Raw genomic sequence first — 8,453 nt, 5'->3', positions numbered from 1 at the left:
CAGACACTCATTTAATGTTTTCTACCTTCACTTTCAGAGGGCCCGAATCTTAGTCATCAAGTACTCCAAACAGCATCAGATGTTGTGAGAAGTCTTCCTCTACTTTCTCTTGCTAATGAAAGCCAGATCACAGTCCTCAGTCCTGGGCTCAACTTGTCTGTCTGAGGTTACATCTTTCCTTCGAAAAACAGTCTTACCTCAGTCAGGTGCTGATCCTATTGGTAAGAATTTTCTACTACATTAATATCTTTTGAATCTAATTTATTTTTTGATAGACTATTCATTAATCAAATATATTTTCAAATATATTTCTCTCTCTATAGGGAGGCGGCTAGGCTAGCCTGTGAGTTGATGCTTCAACTTGCATGTCAAAGAGGTTCATCTCGCCACCTATTGGAGTGGGTGGATCTTGTCTTGACAGCAGCAGCGGATGAACTTCAAAACAAGAATTTGATAGAAAATGATTACATCAGTATACCAGAGAGTATGGTTAATGAAGCAATAGCAAATATGCGTTCAGCTGCTGTGAGTGGTGATGGAAGAGCGTGTCGACATGTTCCATTGTGCATAGCAGATGATGGTTCCAGAATAAGGCTTCATAAAGCTGCAATGTTAATCATGCAAGAAGTATGTTTACTCTTTAACAGGATTGTGCAAAAAAAGTAGTCATTGGAGTGTTGTTGTATCTCTAATTAATTATTGATTTCAGCTTGTCTATCTGTCAAGTCATTTAACAGACTCATGGGTTAGCACTGGGGAGAAGTCTATTGACAGTGGTACCTCAGCAAGCTCTGTTTCTGACAAAACTTGTGAAGTATTTGTATGGGGAAGTAATTCATCACATCAGTTAGCAGAAGGAAACCAAGAAAAAATTCTGCATCCAAAACTTGCAAAAATGTTCACAAATGTACAACAGGTAAATAGGACCTTTTCTTTTGAACAACTAAACTTTATTGTATTGTATTACTGAAATTCTTTTAATTTAATTTTTCTTATATTTTAGGTTGAAGCAGGCCAATATTGCACCTTTGTTATACACACCAATGGAACTGTGTCAGCCTGTGGCAAGGGGAGTTATGGGCGTCTAGGGCTTGGTGATTCTAATAATCAACCTGTACCAAGAAGAGTCAGTATGCCTGCAGCAGTAGTACGTCTCTCTTCTTCAAAGGGCAGTGATGGTCACTCTCTCTGTCTTACTGATGAGGGTCAGGTTTATAGTTGGGGTGATGGTAAGTTCTTTCCTTCTTCTTGGAGAGAGAATTATTCATCCCATTGTCAAATTTGTCTAATTGATGTTAATTACTGTACATTTGAAAACAAAGGTGATTATGGAAAACTTGGTCATGGGAATTGTACCACTCAAAAGCAACCCAAGCTCATCACAGGTGTTCTTTTGGGAAAGAGAGTTACACACATTCATGCAGGATACCGACATAGTGCTGCTGTAACTGAGGACGGTGAACTGTACACTTGGGGAGAAGGCGATTATGGCAGACTTGGTACTATTAATTTTAATTTTTTAAATATTGTCCATCAATTCACAAATTTTTATTCAGTTCATTTTTTTTTCTTTGCTAACACTCTTTTTATTATCTTCCCCAGGGCATGGAGATAATAATGGGAGGAATGTGCCAACCTTGGTGCGGGATATTTCAGGTGTTGGGCAAGTGGCCTGTGGGAGTGCCCATACTCTGGCCCTGTCTCAAGATGGGCGAACTGTCTGGTCATTTGGGTCTGGAGAAAATGGAAAATTGGGTCATGGAGACAATGCTCGTGTGTGTCGACCTAAAATCATTGATGCATTGCAAGGAGTCTGCATTACCAAAATTGCAGCAGGAGCTCAGTTTTCTGTTGCTCTCACATCAAGTGGACAGGTAATGTCATTTGTCCATACTCATGTAGGGGACTTTTGTCAATTAAAGTATCTTGCTATTAAAAATAATATTTTCCAATTTAATAAGTCAATTCTAATTTTTCTGCAGGTTTTGACGTGGGGCAGTGGCTCATGTGTAGGATGTGGCACACCAGATATGATGACACTGGTTCCACACAAAGTTGATGATTTGACAGGAAATCATGTGCTTGATATAGCTGCAGGAGATTCACACTGCCTTGCTCTTACTGATGATTGCCAGGTCAGTTTCAAACCAATCCACCACAAACAATTCTTACCTTCTTTTGAAATCAATCTATTTTCTGCAAGAAGTTTTTAAACAATGTTTATTCATCTATCTCTTTTATAAGGTATTTGCCTGGGGAAACAATTCTATGGGCCAGTGTCGTCAAGGCCATTCAACCACCCCGTTATCAAGGCCAAGGAGAGTTGTTGGACTGGAAGGTGTGTCAGTCCGTCAAATGTCTGCTGGAACGTCCCACAGTGTTGTCTGGACTGCATTGCCAACAGACAGGTAAGTTGCACATTTCCAATCTATCGCACTGTTGTATTTTATATCTCTATGTACTTATTCTCAGTGACTTTTTCTTACAATTGAAAAAGGCCTGTGTTGCCATGGCATCGTCCTTTCTGTGCTGATCTTCAAGAGTCTACATTCTCCACATTGAAAAATTTCCTGGAAAAGTTTGGAAAAGACTTCTTTGGAGACCAACCACCTCCCCCATTTCCATCCTCCCAGTAAGTCTGGTTCTGTTTGTCAGTGAAAAATGCCATAATATTAAGCCTATTTCATTGTAGTATCTAACATTTACATTCATATTTTTTGCTTGCAGAGACCATCACGACTTTGTGTACCTATGTCTGAAACTCTTGTGCTCCCATTTTTCTTTGGCTCTAAGTGGTGGTGTAACATCATCATTTCTTGGTCACCAAGCTGCACCATTGCGACACCTATTGTTTAGGTGAGAGCAGTCATATCCTTGCTGCAAAGAGTTGTTTTTTTAAGAAATTATTGTGTGTGTTCACAATTCACACATGGTTCACATTCCTCAGTTCAAATTTTTCTCTGCTTTCCTTTCTTTCCCTCTAGCCTGGTTGATTTTGCTACTCCGCCGCGTGTTGAGGCAATTGTGAATGACACCCTTCAAGTTGGAGCCCATATGCTTCTTCCTCCATTGTGGGCTAGACTAGGACTACTCCAAACCCTCTTACCTCAAGCATCTAGTCTCACTAAAGGCCAGGTATATACATTTTTCATAATATTAAAAAAATGTCTTGTCAAAAAAATCAATTCATAATTATTACCTTTTTTTACTGCCAGAAAATGCTTTTAGACATCATAGTGAAGAGTCTGGTAGAACATACCCATATTGCATGGTTATTAGGATATGGAATCACAGTCACAGAAACATCGGAAGACAGTTCTGAAAGCTCTATCGACCACAGTATTTTATCTGATGTTCTGAAATCTTCTCCTCATTCTTCACATGACCTGACTCATGCTCAAATCTTGATGAAAACTTTATTACATAATCTCAGTTTGAATTCTGTAAGTATAAATATGGACATGTTTTGGAAATAAAATAAATTGTTGTCATTGCTGAATCCAACATTGTTTCTTGTTTTGCCTTTGCAGATAGCTGCCATTGAATCTCTTGAAAGCCATCTAAAAAATAATTCTAGCAATCCTTGGGAACCCCCAACATGTGTACCATCTTTACATGGTTTACTGTCTGCTCTTCACACTCATTTGCTAGCTTTCACTACCAATCATGCGAATAGCTCACAGCCAAGTGTAAGTGATTGATTTTATTTGCCTGTTATAAAACTATCAAGTATTATTTCTCTTTATCAAATTTTAATTTTTTTGTGATTTCAGAGCTTTCCAAGTTTGGACCTTCTGATTAATCATGCATGTGCATTATTACCTACTGCTTATGGCATATTTGCCCTCAGTGCCAAGCTTGTCCAGAATTATCCTGAGTCTCTTTCATATCTTTACGGTATGGTTACAACTTTAGTTTAATTGTCACCTGATACCACTTGCCAGACTAATAAAACCGTCTTTATCCCTTTTCAGGTATCTTAATGGATTCTTTGGCAGGGTCACTGCTTTTCACATTTCTGCACGCGCTTCTCTTGCTTCCTGTCAGTGCAGTTCACTCCTTACTTCCCCATTTATTAGCACTGTTGTCACCAATTGACAAACTAAATAGGTTGTTGCCTCCACTTCCAGATGATGACACAGGTAAGCAATTATACCAAAGCAAATATTTAAAAAGTTAGGAGCAGGAAACACAACAGAAATCAATTAAACATGACTTAAATTAATGTAAGTACAATAATTGTAACCTGGTACTAATTTTTAATTTTCAGAAGCTGACACACCTACTCCCAATGATTTGGCTGAGCAGTCATGGTTATGGCTGGTCGATCTGGAGCGATGCTGTGGTCTGCTGGTTGGGCGAATTTTGGGTGGCATGTTGCTTGGTCCTGCTCCTTCCCTTGCTGAGAAAAATGTTGGGTATTGGCTCGAAAACACCATTTTCTCTCATGGTCTTGAGAAAGATTACAAACATGGCGACATCGGTAAGTGTTATTTTAAAAATTTCTTTGTAGGAATATACAAACAATTACCTTGAAGATGATCCATGTTTAACTATATTTAGATGTAGGTCGACTTGTCTCCTTTTCTCTTCAAAATACGAAACATCACAAAAGTAAGTTCTCTTGTAACTCCTATTATTATTTCATTTCTACTCAGGAATCAGTCTTGATACTTTCTTTTAATTTTTTAGCAAACAAGAATGAGACACTCTGTGTGATTCAACAAGCTGTGACAAATGCAGACCTTGATTCTGTTTTAAAGTTTGCTGTTGAGAATGACTTGATTGTTAGCCCATCTCACTCAACAGCAGATGTTGTGTCCAAATTCTATTTAGCGGCTCTCATCAAACATTGCGGTTTGCCTCATAACATGACTGTGTATGTGTGTTCTGTCTATTCCTCGTTTTTAAAATTTACATCTGTCTTTGACCTTCTTAATATTTATCTGATTTGTATTTAAAGGTCCAATCAACAAGTAGCTGAAATATATACTGCAGTCATAAATTTACGCAGGCATCTTCTTGATGCCCAAACCATCAAAGAATTTGACTTAAAACATTTAACAAATGATAACCGTACATTGAGTGAAAGGAAGAAGAAAGAATTGAAGAAGGAAAGAAGACGACTTGAAAGTGGTGAAACATCCCATGAGAGTGACTCATCTGACCATGGTTGTGTCTCTAGTCGGCATAGGTATAACAGAGATGGGGAAGAAGGTAGCTGTAGGGATGAAGACACTCATACTGAGGAGAGTGGTAAGTAAAATTTCTTAAACGTATCTGTTGTATTTTTTTTTTAGTCTGATGAGTGGCAAATTAATCTCTACTACCATGTCATGCTCAGATTTGGATGATTCACAAAGTGAAGGAGAATCAGAAGAAGCTAGTGAACGTTTTGAACGTATCTGTGCTGGGGTGATAGAGCGGTGTGCATTTCTCATTGGTGGTGTCAATGGTCCCCCAAAGAACTGGCTAGAGGGCGAAAGCTGTGATGAGGAAAATGATCTCTGTCAATCAGATAAAGAGCACAAATCTCAAAGGTACATATTGCATACATTTTTACTCTGTTCATTTGTTGATCATGGTGCATTTTATTTATTTTAAAATTTGCCTTGATTTATTTCTTTTATTTATTTATTTATTTTTATTTATTTATTTTTTTTTTGCTTTTATATATGCAGTGATGATTTGCAATTCAAAAGACTGCAACGTGTTTTAGCATCTTTAACAAATTATGTTTGTGGCAAGCCTGATACTGCTGACCCAGAATCACAATCTTTTATTGTAAAACCTGATAAAGGATGGATGACTCACCCACGACTGATTGTGGATGCTGTAAAGGCCCAAGAATCACGTGCTGAGGTAAGCAATCGCTTAATATTATCTTGAAAATGTTCAATAATTATTATGCACACAATCATTGAAATATTTAATATTTGCCTTCATTAGGTACGCCTGGATGCTTTGAGACAGTTCTTAATTCTTCTCTCAGTGGAAGAAAAATCAAAGGCTGCAAGCCAATCACCACTCATACACAAGGTGAAATAGAAAACCAGCTTTGTACTTCATCAAAATAATATATTTTGCTTATCAAAGTCGGTGATTTTTGACATGTTTGTTCTAGGTTCAGGAGCAAGTTTTGTGTGGACTGTTTGGGCTAATGGGACGGGTAGGATGTAAAACAGACAGTGCTTTACTCTACCATTATCTCAATGGAGTTCAAGTTACCTCTAAAGAAGTACAAGATAATCTATGTTCTGCCATGCATTGTCTCATATCTCTACTTATTGATCTTATTGCCACACATTATTCAAAGGACAAAGTTTCAAGCAGTGTAGAGCAATACTACCAAACTCTTTTAATCTTTTCATTAAGTATGCGGTATGAACCTAAAGACTTAACGCATGCAGTGCGCTCAGGTCTTCTCCAAGTATTAGGAGAAGTGTGTAGCACTTCTGTGGCTGCCAGCAATCTCTTGACTTGGGACCGTCCAAATATTACTCTTGCTCATGCGAGCACACAATTACTTCATGTGCTTGCCATGTCTTGCACGTGAGTATACACCTGGTTTTACACTTCTCTAATTGAATTTTATGTGTCTTTATGTGATCATCTCCTATTCCTACTGTGTCTCAAATTTTTTACTTTTTTTTCAGAATGTATGCATCTAAACTTGATCATGACATTGTTGCAAAAACTGTTGACTTGATCTATTTACAACTTGAGCAGTCTGTTCAATCAACCCTTCCAAATGGAATCACAAATCTTACTTCATCTGAGATCGCTGTATGTGAACGAACTCTCGGTGATCGTCTCCTCTTTGTTCGCCGTGTCGCATGTAGCAGAAGGATGCGCATTCTTTTAGCAAGCCACAAATGGACAGATCTGCTTCTACTCATTTTAAGTCAAAATGAAATTAAAGCTGATGGGTCACTTAAGATGAGCTTAGTTCAACCACGCATTCATTCTCTGCGCCCCAAACTGTTAGCCCTTCAACTTCTTGGCACAATTCTTCCAAGTTTACAATTATCTGTGTCAGAGGGAATCAATTACAAAAACATCACACAAACCAGTGAGCACCGAGAGCAGGTTGTTCAAGAATTATTCTGTCAATTAGCGGCTAATATGTGGAATGTACCTCAGGCAGTAGCAGAGAGAAATGCATACATGAAACACAAAGAACTATTGAAGCAATTAAAAAAATTAAGTGACCCAGGTAATTTAATTAAACATGATTTGAAATCCATTCCAAGCAAATTGAAAAATTGTTTTTACTATGATCAAATTTTACCTGTTTGCAGACGGGCCAGATGATGATAATTTCCAAGCTGATGGAAACATTCCACTATTAGATGCAGGGTTTGATCCGGATAAAACACTTTATTGCAGTGTTGAATCTCATACCGTTTTGGTGCATGGAGCTGGTGGACGTGGTTATGGTTTAGGAAACACATCAATCACTTCAGGTACCTATTCTTTGTTTTCTAATTTTGTTAAAAAAAATAAAAATACTTAAAGTGTAGGTAGAGTTCTTACAATAAGATGATTTGAAAGAAAAATTTTAATCTCTTCAGGTTGTTACCAATGGAAATTCCAAATTCAAAGAGAGAATAAGGGAAATGAGGGAACATGTGTCGGCGTAGCAAGAATGCCAATCAAGGACAACAATCACAGGACAACTTGTGACATGTGGCTGTATCGTGCTTACAGGTACAATGTTCTATACACCTTTGTAATTTTTATATCACAGTTAAATTCTACGCACTAAAATATTGATTTGTTTTAATTTTAGTGGAAATCTCTACCACAATGGAGAGCTGCCTCTTACATTACCAGGGTATACACAAGGTGATTGCATAACTGTTGTATTGGACATGGATGCAAGAACTATTAGCTTTGGAAAAAATGGGGAAGACCCTGTCTCAGCTTTCGAAGATGTAGAAGCGACAGAACTTTTTCCATGTGTTCTATTTTACAGCACAAACCCCGGCGAGAAGGTATGAATCTTTCTCTAGTATTCCTCCTTTGTGTGCAACGTAATTGAACTCGGTAATTGATTGACTTTTCTTCTTAGGTGGCAATTACGGACATGCAAGTATGTCGTTCGCCCCGGGACCTCTACCCTGGCGATCCTCAGTGTGCTCCGCAATCTGTTGTCATGGCTGAAGCATATGTTCAACTTTTGAGACAATTGCATGCCACCGATGGCTGGTGTAATCAGGTACATAATGATCAAAGCAAAGGGGTCATATGTTGTTTGGTGATCTCTATGTCTATGAATCATGTGGATTATTTCATTTTCTAGGTAAATGAGTGTGTTCTAAATAGACTGAACCAGACCAAAGAGCTTTTTCCTGAATCATCAGAAGCCTCACCTCAATCAACAACAAATTCATCAGGTAAATAATTAGTGTTGAAGTTTGTTGTCAAATGAAATTCTCAATAATGGAGAT

General features: G+C 38.0%; 1 protein-coding gene across 2 annotated transcripts in view; it reads left to right on the top strand.

Moving 5' to 3' along the window:
• The first annotated feature begins 52 nt into the window (after positions 1-52).
• Positions 53-8,453, top strand: part of LOC113201914 (probable E3 ubiquitin-protein ligase HERC1) — a 20,289-nt gene continuing 11,888 nt past the window's right edge. Inside the window, exons 1-29 of one of the 2 annotated variants that reach the window (XM_052266001.1) lie at positions 53-221; positions 324-627; positions 710-916; positions 1,004-1,229; positions 1,323-1,499; positions 1,603-1,874; positions 1,983-2,135; positions 2,245-2,408; positions 2,498-2,632; positions 2,728-2,856; positions 2,985-3,135; positions 3,216-3,443; positions 3,531-3,689; positions 3,774-3,897; positions 3,975-4,142; positions 4,271-4,483; positions 4,570-4,614; positions 4,693-4,879; positions 4,964-5,256; positions 5,345-5,540; positions 5,682-5,862; positions 5,950-6,039; positions 6,125-6,552; positions 6,657-7,216; positions 7,302-7,466; positions 7,575-7,710; positions 7,793-7,997; positions 8,075-8,221; positions 8,306-8,399. In XM_052266001.1, the coding sequence (XP_052121961.1) occupies positions 352-627; positions 710-916; positions 1,004-1,229; positions 1,323-1,499; positions 1,603-1,874; positions 1,983-2,135; positions 2,245-2,408; positions 2,498-2,632; positions 2,728-2,856; positions 2,985-3,135; positions 3,216-3,443; positions 3,531-3,689; positions 3,774-3,897; positions 3,975-4,142; positions 4,271-4,483; positions 4,570-4,614; positions 4,693-4,879; positions 4,964-5,256; positions 5,345-5,540; positions 5,682-5,862; positions 5,950-6,039; positions 6,125-6,552; positions 6,657-7,216; positions 7,302-7,466; positions 7,575-7,710; positions 7,793-7,997; positions 8,075-8,221; positions 8,306-8,399 (5,509 nt within the window). In that variant the 5' untranslated portion in view covers positions 53-221; positions 324-351. Of the gene's footprint in view, positions 222-323; positions 628-709; positions 917-1,003; positions 1,230-1,322; positions 1,500-1,602; positions 1,875-1,982; positions 2,136-2,244; positions 2,409-2,497; positions 2,633-2,727; positions 2,857-2,984; positions 3,136-3,215; positions 3,444-3,530; positions 3,690-3,773; positions 3,898-3,974; positions 4,143-4,270; positions 4,484-4,563; positions 4,615-4,692; positions 4,880-4,963; positions 5,257-5,344; positions 5,541-5,681; positions 5,863-5,949; positions 6,040-6,124; positions 6,553-6,656; positions 7,217-7,301; positions 7,467-7,574; positions 7,711-7,792; positions 7,998-8,074; positions 8,222-8,305; positions 8,400-8,453 lie in introns of both variants that reach the window. The other variant, XM_052266000.1, reaches the window with a different exon arrangement.

The sequence above is a fragment of the Frankliniella occidentalis genome, unplaced genomic scaffold, assembly GCF_000697945.3.
Source record: "Frankliniella occidentalis isolate FOCC.00 unplaced genomic scaffold, Focc_3.1 Scaffold34, whole genome shotgun sequence".
Classification (NCBI taxonomy): domain Eukaryota; kingdom Metazoa; phylum Arthropoda; class Insecta; order Thysanoptera; family Thripidae; genus Frankliniella; species Frankliniella occidentalis.
Note: the sequence above shows the minus strand (reverse complement) of the source record. Positions and strands in the feature narration are given on the sequence as shown.